Genomic DNA, 19,387 nt, shown 5'->3' on the forward strand with positions numbered 1-19,387 from the left:
TGCCATATGTCAGCAGTATAACTATTGTCGCTTAGACACTATTGAGGCGGTATGGTATGTGTACAATTTAGAATTTTGTAATACCAATTTTGTCAAAATTTGTAATACCACTTGAAACTACGAGGAAAAAAATGGACAAAACTCTCATTGACATTTGTAGCAATAGATTCACAAAAAATACACTAGTAAAGAAGAAAATCATCTTCAATCAAATTTGCTTCAGAAAGTGGCCCAAGATGCAAGATTAGACCTTTCCAGTTTCCAAAATTTAAAATTCCAATAGCTTATAGCCATATTGCATTAAAATTTAAGGCAATTTTTGATTTAGATTAGAAAAAAAGCTTAGCTATGCCTATGCATCGCATTTGCATGTAAATGCGTGAAGAGGAATTCGGCGTAAATCAATTGATGAAAATAATTATTTCCAAGAGTTGAATTATTTTCATTTGTAAATATACAAAGTATTACTATTATATAATGATAGTAATCCGTAATTGTGTTTTAATTGCTAAATAGTATGATTAGTGTCCAAGTTTTGATTTTTTTTTTTTGTGATTGGAAATGCAGCAGTGAGCAGTGAAATAATTTTCCATTGAGATTTGAGACACACATTATAACTTTGTCTGTGATGCACCATAGAAACCTGTCAAGTGTCAACTCAAAGTCAGAGAAAATGCTAGAAATACTCTTCTTATTCACCCACACTGTTCCATTAAAAACCAATCATAAAACAAAATTCTTTAGAGCACTATCATACTATGGGACAACACTTACAAATCGTGCCGTAGGTCCGTAGCAAGCAAACTAAACAAATTTCTTAATAAAAAAGATAGTGGTCATAAAATGATAAATATAGTTGTACCAAGAGAAGTCAAGATTAAAGAACCACACCGCATATCATTCACCGTCCATAACACGCTCACGCCCCACTAATAAGTGCTAATTGCATAAAAAAACACAGGCACCGGAAGAAATCTATCTTAATGATAAATTTTCATTTTTATTGCAACAATGAAGGTTAATTATAGAGGCGAACAACTAACATTAATAAAAATGAGAATAGCTTCAGAGGAACACATCACACTCGAAGTCAAAGATCGAAAATGCATGTGTCATCTACAGATGACAGACGATGTTGCCATTCCATTCAGATGGAAACTGTGTCGGACGGCTCCGCGCCGAGTGCTGCGCGGCGTGGAATCAATGACTGTGATCTGTGCAAACGTCTGCACGAAGAAAATATAATTAGATTATATTGCACCAAACTGCGCTGACCTAGGGCTTCAAAAAACTATTTATGCGCGGGACCTTTCCCCGTTTATATACATCTTCCTGAGTGTGGTGTGACAGTAATGACATGCCAGACATGGGAATGTATTCAAAGGACTGAGTTGCATAGTGGACTTTGGTGGTTAGTGGCTAGTGCCACTGCTAAATAGAGATTTTTTTAAGCAGTTCATTTTTACCTTTCTTATCTTGTCAAGATTTCAATCAATTATCAATATCTTGCATATCACATAATCACAGTGTATGATAATGCTGCTTGACAGCATGGTAGAATTTCAGGTTTTGTATAGTAATGTTGCTAGTGAGGAAATCATCTACTCTCTAGCAGTGACTGGATTTTTTGAGCCATGAATTGATAAATGTTCAAACTGTAACCCTTTTTTCCAAGCCATGGATAGCCATTCCTGAACTGCAAACTCATAGCAGCAATGGCACATGTGCATATTACAAATAAGCTTTAATTTTGCCCTAGAAATAGCAGTTAAAACATTATTCCCTAATTCACATGCACTTAAGCTCATGCTAATGCCTACCTTCCATGTTTGCTAAAATAAAACATGGTTTTACAAGAGTCTGAGCCATGAGTTGAAGATCTTCATCTTCAACATAACATTCTTGCTGCTGTCACAGTTCAGTATATACAAGTATGACAAGACTGTGGTACTAACCTGCAGACCTAAATATTTTATAGATCACTGTAAAGATAATGATGACACAAAATTATCTTCTCAAGATAATGTTTTGACTAACCAGTGAACAAAACAGTACACCTGCAATTGCAAAGGACTAAAAGCTTGAAAAGGTTACATATAGCAACAACTCGCATAATTTTAGAAATAAAATATTTTCAACATGATGAAACTCTTTCAAGCAGTTTAAGACATGTGTTGTGTGATTCTAGGCAAAAATTCATTCACGACGATAAACATCTTATGAGAATTTCTATTTTTTTCAGTCAATGGTGAATGTGAATTAATTTGCATTTAGAAATGATCTATACCAACATCTAATTTTGATTTTTGTAGCTAGACCTGCTTTGCACACAGCTTGTTTCACAAGCTCACAATGTTTATGAATGCCTAGACCAAATGTACATTCAACCAACAAGTTCAGTTGTTGTCAACAACCAAAACAAATCATGACCAATCAGGGCCTGGGACAGAATGTTAATTTTTGTTAATTGCTATTTTACATATGTGCATCATTTATTTTTAATCCAAATGGAATCTAGCATGATGGAAGACCCATTTGTTTGTCACACAGACAGTGCAGGCAGCTGCCGTCCAGTGTGAGTGACCTCTTGATAGTATCTTAGTTTCTGTTGCTTTTCACCTGTCCCTCCTTATCACTTTGTCTCTTTGAGATGCTAAAGCTGCTTCTTTTGAGCCAGCTGCCGGCTGGACATCTGAGGCCTTCTGCCTCTTGTGAGTGATGATTAATTAGAGACTTGAAATAATTGAGACCTTCGGCCCCGCTGGCAATGTTATCTTTTGACCTCTGGTGCAAAATAGCTTGATAGCTGAAGTGCTAGCAAACCTTGCTACTAGGTACTAATCTACTTACCAGTAAGGCTGTGATTTATATATTAAGTATAAAATTTATTTTTAGACAAACTTTTCCTGCTTGTAGGGTAAATGAACTACATAATTTGAGCTAAATATTGAGAGATTGGCTAGTGATTAAAGGCTTGTATTTTTTTTAATGTGAAAAGTTCAGAAATTTGGATGGCTCTGCTGAGCCACAATCCAGCTGTGATTCATGAGGTGGATATTTTCAAGTCTTAGAGACTTCCATTTTTTGCACTTTGTGCCTTGATAATTATGGTGATTGTTGTGAGGTATCTTGGTATCAAAGATGTAAAAGCATAGAGCGTACAACTTGTTACTTGGCATTAAAGAAATAAAATCATGTACCTTAATACTTGGTTATAATTTTTATCTCAAAACTAGGAAACCATTGTGAGAGTAAGAGTGTCTTGGCAGCATTCTTGATTCCCTTTACTGCTGGGAAATCAATAGACAAACTTTCCTTGGATTTTGACTGTTATTTCATCCTACTGGCAGACCAATGCTGGCTCACAATTTATTGAATTTCATTAACATTAGCCTCATCTGCAGTCCATTAAGATTTTATGTTTGACTGTAAATTGGCAGTGGGTAATTGTTTGAAAGCAGTGCCTAAATTTTTAAATGTGAATATGATAGTTGTTTTTAAATTTTTATATTTCAACTTCTATCAACCAACTTCCGTGTCTTAATTGAATTTTAAATTACCTGTTGAACTTTTTTGTGCAGGGATGGATTGTTAGGAAGCATGTAAATTTTGGCTCTAAATTTCACTGAAGCATTTTTTGCTGTTATCAAAGCCATGATACTGAGGGGTGCATCAGAATTGTTAAAGCTCCTACTACAGAGTAGGGCTTCTCCTTGGTATTCAACCAATCATGGCTCTTCAATTCTGAACCTACTGTCATTGCAACAATCACATGTGTCAACTTTATCTTTGAAGTGCAATGACAGGAAGCTTTTTTCACCCTCAATAGAAAACAATTCCTCAAGAGATCTTTTTACCTCTGGTAGTGAAACTCATTGTGGATTGCAAATTTATAGAAATAATAATTTTCTTAGACAATCTAGTAATACATCAGGAATTATCTCAAAGCATCAATTTTGGAGAATAATGAACAATATACAGTATGGAAATCACCAGGTATCTTCTTATATTTTTATTAGTAATTACACTTGTACCAGAGAGTTCAAATTGTACCATTGTAAATCTGTACAGAAACGCAATACTAGTCCCAACATTAGAATTAGTGATGAAGTTGCAGACAAGTCTAGTATTGACTGTCTGAAAGTGGTTGCTGTTGAAAAGCACACAGGAAAATTTCCCACTACCAATCCTTCACTGAGGACAAGTGATGGCATCTCCAACACGGACTTTGATGTTCACTTGACCCCAGCTCAGAAATTTGTGAATGGTTGCCCACAAAGTTCACAGCCATATCTCCAACTGCTCAGAATTGACAGACCAATTGGTAAGCTTGCATTTTGGTTTTCTGAGTTCCAAACTATAGATGGTTTTTTTCATGCCCTGATGATCTTAAACTATGGAAGGTCATCAATAAATAATTATCTATTATCCATGTAAATCAAAAATTTAAAAGCAAGGATTAAACCACAAATGTTCATATCTTTATGGAAAACGTTTCGGAGTCCAGCTCCATCGTCAGTTCGTAGAATCTATAATTTACATAGAAAGTCACAAATTAGTACAATTGAAAGCACAAAAAAAAAACACACAATTAAAAACCTAAACTTACAAGTACCAGGGCACAAAACCTATCTATTCACAATTTCAAGAGGATAGGAGCTACCAGCTGAATTTAAACTGAGATCGCATATGAACAGGGAGCATATCTTTATATCTAAAGAAAGAACCGATTTTGAAACTGTTTACCAGAACAATATGAAGTTTGACGTTTGGAAAGTATCTATCGAACAAGGCTGTTAATTCTCTTGACATAGCTTTGGACGCAGGGCCGAAGTATGGAAAAGAACAATAAATAACGTTCCTACTATCGCGCTCAGGAGCAACCTCACTGAAACGCTTCGACATGAATTTCTTGATTTGGGTATACACCAAACTTGCCGGAAATCCATTAAGCGAGAATATATTTCGTAAAAATTCAAATTCAGCGTCCATAGCATGGTATGTTGAACAAATGCGAAAACCTCTGTATAATAGAGTTTTAAGCCCATTTAACTTGAACCGGAATGAACAAAAACTAAAGAAACTTGTATTAAGACCGGTGAATGTCGGTTTTTGGAACACAGAAGTCAAAAAACGGCCATTAGATTTTGTAATATTGCAATCGAGGAAGGACAAACTATTGTTAGATTCAAGCTCCATAGTAAATTTGATAGAATTATGTTGTGAGTTTAGGTAATCAAAAAATAGTTTGACATGGGAGGAATGTTTAAAAATTAGAAAGGTGTCATCGACGTATCTGTTATAGAATATTGGCTTAAACTCAGGAGGACAATTGGCCAGCCAAGAAACCTCGTGAAAACACATAAAAATATTTGCAAAGGTCGGGCCAAGCGGTAGTCCCATGCCTAAACCGTCAATCTGTCTATAAAACTTGCCAGCAAATATGAAAAACGAGTTAAGAACTGATAATTCTAAAAGAGATTTGAAAAATTTACGGTTTAAACCAAACACAAAATCATTAATATTTTTAAACAGAGAATTAAGACAAATTTCAATTGTTTCGTGAAGGGGTACATTGGTAAACAAATTTTCCATGTCAAATGAGGCCATAGTTAAATCCTGAACGTCAGTAAAACCTGATAAGGGCAAGGGGAGCATATCTTTCTTTAGATATAAAGATATGCTCCCTGTTCATATGCGATCGTCCCTGGTTTATCAATTTCGTTGTGCACAATGTGCATCTGTGTACGTCGGGATGACGTCTCGCAATCTTTATTCCAGGGTCGCTGAGCATAAGGGCAGGAGTTGTAGGACCGGACAGTTACTATCGCGCCCCCCTCATTCGGCTGTGCGCACTCACGCCGAGCAGTGTGGTGTCCCTGTTTCTGACAGTGACTTTAGAGTTTTAGCTTCCACCTCCGGTACTTCAGATTTGCGTATTTTAGAATCATTGTACATTTTTAAACTTAGGCCCAGTTTAAATTCAGCTGGTAGCTCCTATCCTCTTGAAATTGTGAATAGATAGGTTTTGTGCCCTGGTACTTGTAAGTTTAGGTTTTTAATTGTGTTTTTTTTTGTGCTTTAAATTGTACTAATTTGTGACTTACTATGTAAATTATAGATTCTACAAACTGACGATGGAGCTGGACTCCGAAACGTTTTCCATAAAGATATGAACATTTGTGGTTTAATCCTTGCTTTTAAATTTGTGATTAACTTGCGATTTAAGCAAATAAGTGACATCAATTCCATGTAAATCATATGTGTAATTGCTAAAGAGACATACATAGAGGCTAGTTGGCCTTCATTCAGGTCTTGAAATATATTGTATTATGTATTTTACTTGTTAAGGTTTTCTTACAGATTCCAAATTTCTGCGCGTGATGCGTTTTCTGTCAAGCTTCTAATACATTTTTTGTCATTAGGCACATGGCTTCTCTTCTGGCCATGTGGCTGGGGCCTGGCCATTGCTGCAGGACCTGGCTGCTGGCCCGACCCATGGCTGATGGCCATCTTTGGCATGGGGGCTTTGGTGATGAGAGGAGCTGGCTGCACAATCAATGATCTTTGGGACAGAGATATAGACAAGAAGGTAACATTTTCATTTTTCATTTCATTGTGGATGTTAGTTTTAGGCCTTCTGTTCACGAAAATGTTTGAATTGTAATCCACATAAATGGTTTTTGTCATAAGTTTTTTGGTGTTTGATATTGTCATCATGTGGTCATTCATTTTATAATGTACACAAAATTTAATGACCTTCTACTTGTAATTTATAATTTGGCAATTAGTCAAAAATTTCTTGGTTAACATATATGTAGTGTTTTTAAATTAAGTACGTTCTATCTATCTATCTATCTAAGTAAGATCTATCTATTATTTTAATCTGAAAAAACGCCAAGTAAATTTCTTTCATGAAAATTTTGCTAAAAAGTCCATACCTTCCTTTTCTACCAATTTTTCAAAAATACTGAGGCATTTATTGTATCTTGGAATCAGCTTTTGTATGCTATCATCAAAGGAGCTGGCCTCCATATTAGACAGCCACTGCTTCACAGTCAGAGCCAATTTCATATGAAAAACTCCTTGAGACAGCAGGAAAGTCTTCACCTAAAGACTGAATTGTGAATTGTCTGTTCTTTGTCACTTTACACTCTACTTTTTCAATCAGATCATCAGTCATGACTCATGACTGAAAGTCTTCCATTTTGTTCCTCATCAAAAGTCACCATGAATGTTTGTGTGGCCGTCTTAGAAGGCCCTAACCCATTTCCACACCACTCTTTCACACATAATGTTGTCACTATTCACTTCCCTTTATCCGCATTAATGTCAACTACACAGAGAAACTTTATTTCAGTATGCACTTTGCAGTTGGTGGGATTTGTAATAGGTGGAGGAATTTAAAATAGACAGCCTAATTTAAAAACAGTATATATGTTAAAATTAAGCCCTTAAGTTGTTAACAATGGCTTAGGAAGATAATATTCAATTATGTTTCAATCCAACCAGTCCACTAGTACCTCGTTCAGTGTTTTATTAATAGAGGCGATACTGCCACATGTGCAGGATTTTTGACATCACTATGAAGTCGTATGTATTTTTTATATGGAGGACAGAATACAAATCAAAGGGCATTATTTTCCTTTTAACGGGAAAATTGAATAAAATCTGTGGCCTCCAACTTCCCAGGGTTGTGACAGAGGCTATATTATCATGCCTCTTACACTCGTCAATTATCTGCATGAACTTGGCATGCAGATCTTATTTATTTTTATTGAAGAAAAGTGGTTACCCCCTTGGCTCGAGGAAAAGCTCCACATTGAATTTAAAAAATTATATATACTATCATACATGCATATTCATACATATCATACACATACTTCATGGATATTATGATTGCGCAGGTGGAACGCACAAGAGATCGTCCCCTGGCGAGTGGGACGGTGAACCTACTGGACGCAATAGTGTTCCTAGGAGGGCAGCTGAGTGTGGGTTTGCTGCTGCTGCTGCAGCTCAATTGGCAAGCAGTCTTGCTGGGCGCCTCATCCCTGGGTCTGCATAATATCTAATTCACTGTTTGTAGCTTTGTTTAGGTTAAGTAAATTATAGTAATGCCACGCCATAATGGTAATTCATTTCTTCTGTGTAGAGCTGTAGCATTGTTTAGGTTAAGTTAAGTATAGTAATGCCACGCCATAATGGTAATTCATTTCTTCTGTGTAGAGCTGTAGCTTTGTTTAGGTTAAGTAAAGTATAGTAATGCCACGCCATAATGGTAATTCATTTCTTTTGTGTAGAGCTGTAGCTTTGTTTAGGTTAAGTTAAGTATAGTAATGTCACGCCATAATGGTAATTCATTTCTGCAAAGCTGTTGGATTTACTGTTGGACAACGAGATTCAACGTGGTTACATCAATTCTATTTCTGTTATTTATTTGAATCCATAAATTCATTGTGCAGATGTATGTTTTGTGAAGTACCTATAAATTGATTTATTTGATCTATCTATTATTTTATTTTAGTTTTTCAGCTTGCTTGGTTATATATATTTCCTGTTAGCTTGAAATTCAGGCAATACTGAGTTAGCTATGTCTTTTGATTTACTTAGTTAAGTTACCTTGTTGACTTACATTATTCTTGAAGAAAAACATTGTTTTCCCTCCTCAATCTGTCCTTTTGAAAAAAATCGTCTTGATATGATTATTTGAAATGTATATAGCTACAGAACGGTATAGTAGCTTCTGTATAGTTGTGTGTATAGGTATATCACATGAGTATTCAATTATTGCATTGCAAATTAAGTAATAGATGCCATTTACTTGATCAGGTCTGGTGTGCATGTACCCGCTGGTGAAGCGAGTGTCCTACTGGCCACAGCTGGTGCTGGGCCTCACCTTCAACTGGGGCGCGCTGCTGGGCTGGTGCGCTGTGCACGGCAGCATCTCGGCCTTGCCGGTGGTGCCGCTCTATCTTGCCGGCGTCTGCTGGACTCTCATCTATGATACTATTTATGCACATCAGGTCTGTCATATTTTTATACCGTTCATAGTCATGCACTCGGTGATATACCTCATATTTTTTGGCTTTAAGGTCCTTTGCCTCGCTACTAATTTTAGTTTGCTTGCTACTTATCATGTTTTGTCTGGACTCTCATCTATGATACTATCTATGCACATCAGGTCTGTCATCTTTGTTTACCGTTCATAATCATACACTTGGTGATATACCTCATATTTTTTAGCTTTAAGGTCCTTTACCTCGCTACTGACCTTAGTTTGCTTGCTACGTATCATGTTTTGTCTGGACTCTCATTTATGCTACTATTTATGCACATCAGGCCAGTCATCTTTTTATACCGTTCATAATCATGCACTCAGTGATATACCTCATATTTTGGGCTTTAAGGTCCTTTGCCTCGCTACTGACCCTAGTTTGCTTACTATGTATCATGTTTTGTTTAAAACTTACGTATGTTGTGTGTTGAGATAATTCAAGATTTCAAGTCATTTGAGTCCAGTCATTCGATTACATGTGTTATGCGATAAGATAAATTTAAGTCATTTGAATCCTTGTTGATTTCTCGCGGTTACTTACAGGACAAGGCTGATGACGCATGCATAGGCATCAAGTCAACGGCGCTGAAGTTCGGCAGCAACACGCCGGTGTGGCTGAGTGGTTTTGGTGTTGCCATGGGAGGCTGCCTGGCGCTAGCAGGCTACTCGGCAGGCTTAGCTTGGCCGCACTACGTCGCCACCACCGCCGCTGCCGCACACATCTCACATCAGGTCAGAGTGGGTACTGCAGTGCTGGTCATAGTGGGCACTGCAGTGCAGGTCATAGTGGGCACTGCAGTGCAGGTCATAGTGGGCACTGCAGTGCAGGTCAGAGCGGGCACTGCAGTGCAGGTCATAGTGGGCACTGCAGTGCTGGTCATAGTGGGCACTGCAGTGCAGGTCATAGTGGGCACTGCAGTGCAGGTCATAGTGGGCACTGCAGTGCAGGTCATAGTGGGCACTGCAGTGCAGGTCATAGCGGGAACTGCAGTGCCGTCAGATCTTACGTAATGAATGACGAATTTTTTGCTGTTCATATTATGTGTAGATTAATATTGCGCATATTATTATTATTAATATTATGAATTATTTGGCCCTTGAATTTGATGTTCTCCATTGGTTTTGGCATTATCGGTACTGAATGTATATGTACTTATACGTTGCACTGGATAAAGGGATCAGAGTGTCATAGTATCACTTCTAAATGAACTCAGTGGTAAAAGTGATAGATTTCTATCGCATGATAGAAATTTTACAGGAAACCTAATTCCGTTTATTTTTCAGATATGGCATCTGGATATCGACAACAGAGCCCAGTGCGGCAAACTCTTCCGCCGCAACCGCCATGTTGGCCTTCTAGTCTTCCTGGGCCTCGTCGGCGGCTCTGTCTTGGCCCAGGAGAACAACGGCCAGCAAACTCAGCCAGATAATTGGACCCAGACCGGGTCCCCTGTGAAGCCAAATTTACTCAACGAATAAATAATTTTTAAATCGCTTAGTATATTTTTTCTTCTTGTGTGCCTAAATTACTTGAGCTAAGGTCATAAATTGAGCCTTATATTCGAAATCTTGCAATAGTCATTAAAAATATTTGATATTTTAGGGTGCTCAATGCATGTTTCAGCTGTTTTAGATGCTGCTGATGTAAATGTGTGCGTTAAATGCATCATCAAATATTGCCATTGTGCCATGATTTGATGCGCTGCTACTATATTGTTTTCAATTTAGAAGATTTTGAGAAAATGAGAAGGATGTATAGCTCCTAAAAAAGTTATTGTCCTAATCAATTTGATATACAGGAATGTGCCGTAGAAAGTCTCGACTCAACCTGTGTCTGTGATCGCCTAATAATTATCCTGTTTCTGTATTCATATGAAGATCTTTGTGTAGATCAAGTGCCTTGTTGTTTTGTCTGCAAGTGTCTGTTGTTCATGTTTGATTGTTTTGACTGCATTTTAATTAATTTTTCTTTATGTGCCATGCTTCCTAACTGTTGGGATGTAATGCTAATTTTTATTGTAAAGTAATCAATGACATTCTTGGGATGAATGATGAACCCGTTTTATTATAACGAAAGTACAATACCTATATCTTTCAAATGTTTCAATTCTTTACATTTTCTGTCACTGTGCATACAAATACACGGGAAAGTAGCTAACTCCTGACCAGTTATCTATGAACCCCTGGTCAGGTGTCCATGAACCCCTGGCCAGGTATCTATGAATCCCAGGTTAGGTATCTATTAACCCTTGGACCTTGGTCTAGTATCTATGAACCCTTGGTCTGGTATCTATAGGGTGATTCAAGGAAACTTCCTTATTTGAAAGCCCGATAAAAAAAGAACTAGTGAAGATATCATTACAATATAAATTTTATTGAACAACACATTACCTGTAATATTGTATCACTTGGTTTAAAGATGTCATCGGACAGATGACTCCCCTCATTGTCAATGCATTCAGTTAGTCAATTTTTTAAGTTCCATTCAACTCGCTGAAGCATAATGACGGATATGCTGGCAATGGCTTGGCGTATTTTCGTCAAATAAAGTACTGTTCATGGACGGTCATTGTAAAAAATTGTTTTAAGATAACCCCATAAAAAATTGCACGGAGCCAAATCGGGGGATCGGGCCGGCCAAAGAAAGTCAATTCTCAAGGATATGAGCGATAAAGGTACGGCCATTAGAAAAGTACGCCTTGACAGCAAACGCACGCTCTTCACTTGCCCAATGCATAGTCGCAACTGACTAGGCTAATGAAACTAATGGAAAGTGGAAAAATCTGTATTTTTTCCATTATGTTTCATTTATGAAATAACTAATATGCAAATATCTGCCTGTCAAATCTTCCTGTTCTCAGTAATCTTCCTGTTCAACTAGCAATTTTGTACAATAAAATGTACTAACTAGCAATTTCGAGATCTGAATTAAATTGTTTTAGTGATCTGTACTGTTCATGACATATTACTATATCATGCAATTAGTTATGTCTTTAGATGGCTGAATGAATATTAAAATATTGTATGTGCTTCCGCGTGTTGAACTTCAGCCATGAGTCCCCTTAAAATGATCAGTTTATTTTTCCAGAGCACTTGGTATTTGAATAACACTTGAGGTAGCTGCTTATCCCTCGTTGCTCCTGCTTCTCCGTTTCGACGAGACGCTAACTCTCTCCATCTCTCTCTTTTCTACGGCAGAGCTAAGCTTAATGGTTATATAATGCCATTTTTCCATTGTAGGATATAAATGATTTACTCAAACAGTTTATCGTTGTTAAGACCTACATTCTGACTTCCAGCGACGGTTAAATTACTCTTTAGAATTAGATGATGCGCAAGTAAGCAATTAGTCTTCTACCGAGCTCCAACTAATTTACATTTTGTTTATGAGTTGTAACTACCAGACAAAGTTTTTGTCTCTCTATGGCGAAGGTTCATCATTGTTTTGCATTCTGTCAATGCGGTACGTAGTGAAATACGAATAATTTATTAATTCATATGAATACTATATGACACTGCGAGACGCAGGCTACCAGCGAGCTCGACGGATTTAGTTACGGGATCTTTTAAAGTTTCGGAGCGGTGTTTGCTTGACTCGTGTGACATTTCTATGTGCATGCATTGTAGGGAGCGAAAAGAATATTCCCTCCTTGCTTGTGTTTGATATCATGCTGGGTTAACAGGCAGTGGTCTGAACGTGAGAATCCTGCTCTCTGAGCGTTTCGGAATATTTATTTTTCGGTGTAAATTACCTTTTCTGAAATCTGAATGCATTGGTTTTGGTTAAGCTATTGTTTACTTGGTCGGAAACGCTTAACCTGCTGCCCGACGGAGCTCGGATTTCCCTCTTTTTTTCTGGTCCAGACTCCGGGCCAAGCTCATTCGGTCCGGGCCAGAACCCGGGTCGAGGACTGAGTGTGCTGTGTGCGTGTTTGGGTTAGAGCTGCGGGAGAGGACGGACGTGCGAGAGGTGCTCTCTCGAACTTTTGATCTTTCTTAGTTCGTGGATACTTTTCAATCAATTAACTTACGAAGATAGGGAAGGTTAAACGTAGAAAAGACTACAGTCATTCGTCCGCCATTCAATTACGTCCCAAAAATGAGGTAATAGGCCACGCCGCCACGGGGACGGGAGATTTCTCCTGACTCTCGTCCACAACCAAGCTCGCCGTGTTCAAGCTTCCGAGGTCTGAGAGTGGCAGACGCCAGACGGCAGTGTGTGCCCACTGCCCGCAGGCCGCAGTGAGGCTGAGTGAGCCACAGTCAGCCACTCCACGCTCTACGGCATTCAGATTTCAGACCTTTCCTTTAATTCCCTACCAGCCTACCTACCGACGGCGACAGGCTACCGTCAGCCGGTCAGCGTCAGGCATCAAACGGGGTAATAAGGGATGGGCGGGGTAAATTGGGACAGTCGTCCCTCATTTCGTAAAAAGGCTTGGCAGCTAAACCAGTTGTTACCTAACTTTTTTCTGGCTGGCGCCCATTCCCTACTAGTACTAGGGCAACTAGGCTAGCCTAGCACCCAAGTCTGAAGTCCCAAGCTTAGCAAGCTAGGTATGCTGCAATTTTAAAAGAGAAAGGTAAAACACAAATCAAATGTGTACCTATGTAGGTATTTCACAAATAGGCTTGAAGTAGAACCCCATTTAGTGAACCACTATATTTTTTTACTTACAGCTTTAACTGGTTTAGCACTAGAAATTCAAGACGGTTTGGACAAATTTATGGCCGGACTTGTTGCTGGTCTCACCTTCTCTGGCGTCTCACTGCCATTTTCCAAATTCAGTGACCAAGTAATATCTCCCTGGAGCCCTAGTCTGGAAAAGTCCTATTTTTGTCTGAAATATCGCGGCTCTAATATCATATAATTTCAGTAGGTATGAAATCTCGCGGCTCGAATGTCATAAATTTTTGTTTGATTAAAAAATCGCGGTTTGCACTTCGCAAACATGTCATTTCATAAAATTTTCAACTTCCGCAATCCGCATTGCTTTACCATTTCCGCCAAAAATATCTTAGGCTCGAAAAATTCAGTCGCGGCTCGCCAACTTCCAAGTAGATATATTCCATACTAGCTGGAGCCTGGATTCTCCCAAGACCCAAACTAATGAACGCAGCTGCCAGCTTGATAAAACTTGCAACGTGTATTCATTAAGACCTAACAGTGATGTTTAGCTTGTGAAAGAATTTTAAATTTCACCTTCATTTCATCATTTGGAAGTTAGTTAGGCCTATCTGCCTATATGGCAATATGGGCCAAAATTAGCAGTGATCAAAGAATTTCTAACAAACTAGACCTCCGCCTAGTGTACAGATTCAAACATAATTTTGAATATAAATTCCTAACTACCAAACAGTAATTTTTAGCTTGTGAAAATTTATTAAGGCAGAGTGGCAGACTGTTGGTGTCTTAGTCATATCCTGCATGTGTTGTATGTCATAAGTATACAATTTGTCAAACATACAAAATTCTGACATCAACTTAGCAGACTGCCACCGGCCACCCCGCAGCCCCCTTACTGCCCTTTTCTTTGTCTCTGCCCCTCCCATGGTCAGGAAGATGTGCCAGGTGCGTGGGAATTTATTTTGTCATGTTAAGGCTTGTAGTCAACATGCAGCGAAGTCTGAGAGCGAGGTTGTCGCGACCATCGTGTAAAATCCTTGATCTGCCCAAAGCTCGGCCAGTCGCTACCCTCAAGCTTGTACTCTTTGTAATATGATATCCTAGCCAGACCCTTCTTCCCGGGAACTGGTCGCTTTCAGATGGCCAACTGTCGGCTATAACTAATTGGATAGGCCGACCACTGGCCACGTATTATTCTTCGCCCCTCATTGACTTCGCCTTTACCATGCCACCCGTTGTGAACTGACAGTTGGAGTAATTTACGACGTCTCTTTCCCCTCAAAAATTGCACAACGTTTCCATTTGAGCAGCTAGTATGCGGGATTTTCCCTCCGCGTATCAGCAGACTTGATCATAAATATTTTTTGGTGGAAAATATCTATAACAAGGAAGCTGATCAAGGAATGCCGAATATACCATTCAATTGACAATAAAAATTACAACCCGTTTATATCTCGAAAAAAGTGTAAAAGTCGCAGACACGATGAGCAATAATATTCAAAGTTTCTTGAAATTTCCTCTCATTAAAACTTTTAATACAAAGTTTACATATTTTTTGTTACTGGTCGACGCTTATAAATAAATAGCTGGGTAAGTATGGAAAAATCCATATCGCCATCTCATTTGCGAGTGGAGTAAAGTCTATCCTAATTAGTGAAGAAACGCTTAGGGAAGAGCCGAGCCTGTTCGAAGCCTCTCGGCTTTCAATCAGGGCCTTAACGACCTGCGTTGTGCACCGTACTATGCTGGTAAAAAAATGCGCCATGCGCCGTACTTTAGAAAGCTAAAATAGTTCTACTATTTTAGTCGACAATATACGCGAGTATATTGACTACGCGAGTATATTGACTACGCGAGTTGAACTGACAATAATAAAATGTGAGACATGTCCGGGTTACTTCTGACTCTTCCTCAGTCCGCTTGTCGGATACGGAACGTACGGTAATCGTAAGCTGCGGTTATTATACATACGAAATGTGAACAGATGGTGTTCAGTGTTGCCATATGACTTTGGAGAAAATTTCTTCTAAAATAAAGTTCTAGATTTCTCATTCACCAAATTTCCGTATCAAGAAAAATCATATATTATTGAAAGATAATTAAAGCCTAAAGGCATACTGTACTGAGTAATGTGAGTATTATGTCTGTTCCTCCACAAACTGCTCGTGCGCGGCAGCGCGACGTAGAATTGATGGCCGGGATTGCGCGAACACGTGCGCGAAGAGAATCAATTTTCATTACATTGCGCCAGCTGTGCACAGCAATAGCTTAAAAAAAGTGAAAATGCGCGGGAAAATTCACCAATAACCTACATCATCCTGAGTGCGGTGCCCCTCCCCTGGCTCCCCCCTGATCTTTCCAGTGAGTTTCCACTGCCTTCAGACTCCAGAGGGTGGAAAGGTATTGCCCACTTTGGGAACCACTGACCTAAACTAATCAAAATGTTGCAAAATTAAAAATAATGGCATAAAGTTCAATATTTTTACTATCTATTTAACATAAAGCATGTTAAGATATGATATATTTACTGCCTCTAAAAAATCCTTGAAAAAAAGTATGAAAAGTGAGATTTAGGAAACATACCTGTGCTGTGCGAGAGAAGGGGGAGACTGTGCAAGATCCCCCTACGTAACAGATCCACAGTCATTTCAATCCCTGCGGGAAGGATCACTTTCCGTGGCAGGACCAAGGCTGTTCAACGCCCTACCAAGGGATCTAAGAGAGGGGGAGTTCACCCTGGAGACCTTCAAGAGACAACTAGATGTGTTCCTGAGCACAATCCCAGATCGACCTCCCCTGCAACACTACCAGCGGCGAGAAGCAAGCAACAGAATCGTGCATCAGGTGGCCCAAATGAGGGCGGATGAACCATAATCAGAGGCGGCGATCCATCTTGGCCTGGGACTGCTATGTCCCAAGCAAATACTAAGGATACCATGTTCTGTAGCAAAAAAAATATATTTGCTGTATCTAAAAATTTTACTTATATAAAAGTTGCACACAGGTGCTGGCTTAAAAACGTGATTAGCAGAATTTGTACAGCTCATACCAAAAAAATGCTAGCCAATTCAGCAAGACAAGGTAATAAGGGACACTCCCCAGGCACCAGGGTAATAAGGGACACCCCTAAGAACGCATTTACAGTAGGTGTAACCTTGATTAGCAAAGGCTCCAGTCAATGAAAAATCAATTAACAACAAAGCATTTTGATTACATTTACCTCGCTCAGTAAAAAAACTTTCACTTGAGCATTTTGATTACATTTACCTCACTCAGTAAAAAAACTTTCACTTGACAAAAAATTAGTGCATCATCAGTCATCATAAAATTTTTCGTAGAATCTAAGAATGTCTTAGATAGAATTACGCACCAGGCAACATAAAATGGAGAGTAATTAACCTAAACTATGATTTTTTCTCAAATAATCTGATGGTTGTCACTAAAATATTGTTTTCTGTGTCAGGTATGTTTTTTTATGATTTTTTTCATGAAATCACTTGACTCAATTAAAATAGTGCAAAATTATAAGTCCTGTAAGCTTACAGATATGGAAGTACTGCTATACGGCTGTCGGCTGTTGATATGAAGCTTGCAGTGGACAAAGTTGTTGTCAATGCTCAATGGCATGTCCATGGATACAGTAATATCACATCAATAATACATTAATGTATGGATAAGGTAATATATCAATAAAGGAAAAATGTAAAATTCACAGAAATGTCATTTATTCAACATCTACATCATCTACAAAGGAAGAGGAGGACTTAAAAGTACTGTTAGTAATGGATAAGTACACTCTGCATGCTTCAAACATTTTGAAATAAGGTTTTATTTCTAGTGTCCCTTATTGCTCCATTCCCAGGGGTAATTCAGGAGGCTTTTATTTTTTGTTTCTGTCACCTTACCAATAGCATATGGAATTTTTTCAGAGATGCCATACAATAGCCCTCGCAAAGACCATTAAAATGAGCCCAAACTCATTTAAGAAGTTGTTTCATGGTAAGAAGTTATTAAAGAAAATCCATCCCTTATTGCCCTGTTTGATGGTATAAGCATTGAACCTGTAGAACCTGAAGCAATCCTCAGGTTTCACTAGAAGTGACAGAAGATATGATTTGACCTCTGTTTACCGAAAATCAACGTTTACCAGTTTATGCACCAGCTTCTTCAGCTTTTGTTCATTTCGTTTCAAATTAAATAGTACCTATTCGAATGTTAATAAACCGAGGCTTTCGTATCTGCTCAACTTTCCATACTATGCACTCTGAATTTGAATTTTTACGCAGTAAGTTTTCACTTAATGGGTTTCCGTTGCAATTGGTGTATACCCAAATTAAAAAATTTTTGTCTGGGCAATACTCTGAGGTTGTTCCTGAACATGACCATAGGAATGCTGTTTAATGTTCATTTCCTTACTTTGGTCCCGCTTCTGAGTCTATGGCTAAAGAGTTGAAAGATTTATTCTCTAAATACCTCCCAAATGTAAATCTTCATGTATTGCTGGTGAATAATTTTAAAATCAGTTCTTTTTTCAAGTATAAAGACACACTTCCTGTTCCTATGCAATCGTCCCTATAGTTTATCAATATAGTTGTGCGCTATGCGCATCTGCGTATGTTGGTATGACATCTCGCAACTTTTATATTAGGCTGGCAGAGCATAAAGGAAGGAGTTTTAGAACAGGAAACCTGCTTGCGCATCCCCCTCAGTCAGCAGTATATATGCGTCCATGCCGAGCAGTGCAACGTGCCAGTGTCCAATAGTGATTTTTTAATTTTAGCCTCCACGACCAGTGTTTCTGACTTGTGAATTCTAGAGTCTCTTTATATTTTTAAACAAAAGCCTATTTTAAATGCCGCTAATAGTTTACATCCCCTCGAAATTGTAAATCGATAGATTTGTGCCTGTGTTTGCTTCATTCTTGTTTGTTTCTCATTTGACGATTTATGCATCAATGTGAATCTATTGCTTATGGTTTGTACCTGCGTTTTAGGTTATGAACTGATGATGGAGCTGGTCTCCGAAACGTTTTCCTTTTTAAGAAATGGTGAATTTTCTGGCTATTTTCTTTGCTTTTAAATTTTTGAAGATATGATCATTGATGTAAAGATTGTTAGGATGTGTTGTTGTATATTGAACCAGGGAGAAAGTGGTGACAGAAAAGGGTACCTATCTCAATTGCATGGGAAGGGGTGAATTATGTTAAGCAAGTTGGTCCTTCCTAAGTGGAACACATTAGACCAATTACTCTCAATGACACATAAGTTGCAACTCATACTGCACTCACATACCCTGCTGCTTGTTGCTAAAAAGACTGCATAATACTGGAACTGCAATTTGTAGGGTTCAATAATTGCATGCTGACTACAAAGCTCCTTTGATTGTGCTAGAATGATGTGGTTCAGTTTGGTTAATCAATGAATTAATAAGTTTTATTGATGGCTGTAAACTGAATTTCATGATGAATACCGTCAACCGGGGCTACTCGGGACAGGCAGGGCTACTCGGGACAGGCCTATGACACGGCGTAAAGCTGTTGTAGTAGCGAAACTAATTGGAATATCGCAAAACTAAAAATAGTGGCGTAAACGTAACTATTTTTCCTATCTATCTAGTATAAAGGAAGTCGAAAAATACTACATTTACTTGCTTTGAAAAATTCCTGAAAAAAATGGTGAAAAACTATGTTTTGTAAAGTTACAACT

At 38.4% G+C, this 19,387-nt stretch overlaps 1 protein-coding gene across 1 annotated transcript; it reads left to right on the forward strand.

The window, feature by feature from the left end:
* The first annotated feature begins 3,579 nt into the window (after positions 1-3,579).
* On the forward strand, positions 3,580-11,213 carry LOC108679031 (4-hydroxybenzoate polyprenyltransferase, mitochondrial). Its single transcript, XM_018167540.1, has 6 exons — positions 3,580-4,324; positions 6,426-6,592; positions 7,908-8,055; positions 8,830-9,023; positions 9,599-9,787; positions 10,340-11,213. The coding sequence occupies exons 1-6, from the start codon at positions 3,655-3,657 to the stop codon at positions 10,532-10,534; spliced, it is 1,563 nt and encodes a 520-aa protein (XP_018023029.1). The 5' UTR covers positions 3,580-3,654; the 3' UTR covers positions 10,535-11,213.
* Positions 11,214-19,387: the final 8,174 nt, after the last annotated feature.

Source organism: Hyalella azteca, unplaced genomic scaffold, assembly GCF_000764305.2.
Source record: "Hyalella azteca isolate HAZT.00-mixed unplaced genomic scaffold, Hazt_2.0.2 contig10134, whole genome shotgun sequence".
Taxonomy (NCBI): Eukaryota; Metazoa; Arthropoda; class Malacostraca; order Amphipoda; family Hyalellidae; genus Hyalella; species Hyalella azteca.

What these genes read in the sequence shown, in the direction of transcription:
- LOC108679031 (XM_018167540.1), top strand. Translation starts at nt 3,655, where the DNA reads ATGATACTGAGGGGTGCATCAGAATTGTTAAAGCTCCTACTACAGAGT. An exon ending in ATACTATTTATGCACATCAG is followed by an intron (nt 9,024 to 9,598) that starts GTCTGTCATATT and finishes GGTTACTTACAG; the next exon opens with GACAAGGCTGATGACGCATG. An exon ending in CCGCACACATCTCACATCAG is followed by an intron (nt 9,788 to 10,339) that starts GTCAGAGTGGGT and finishes TTTATTTTTCAG; the next exon opens with ATATGGCATCTGGATATCGA.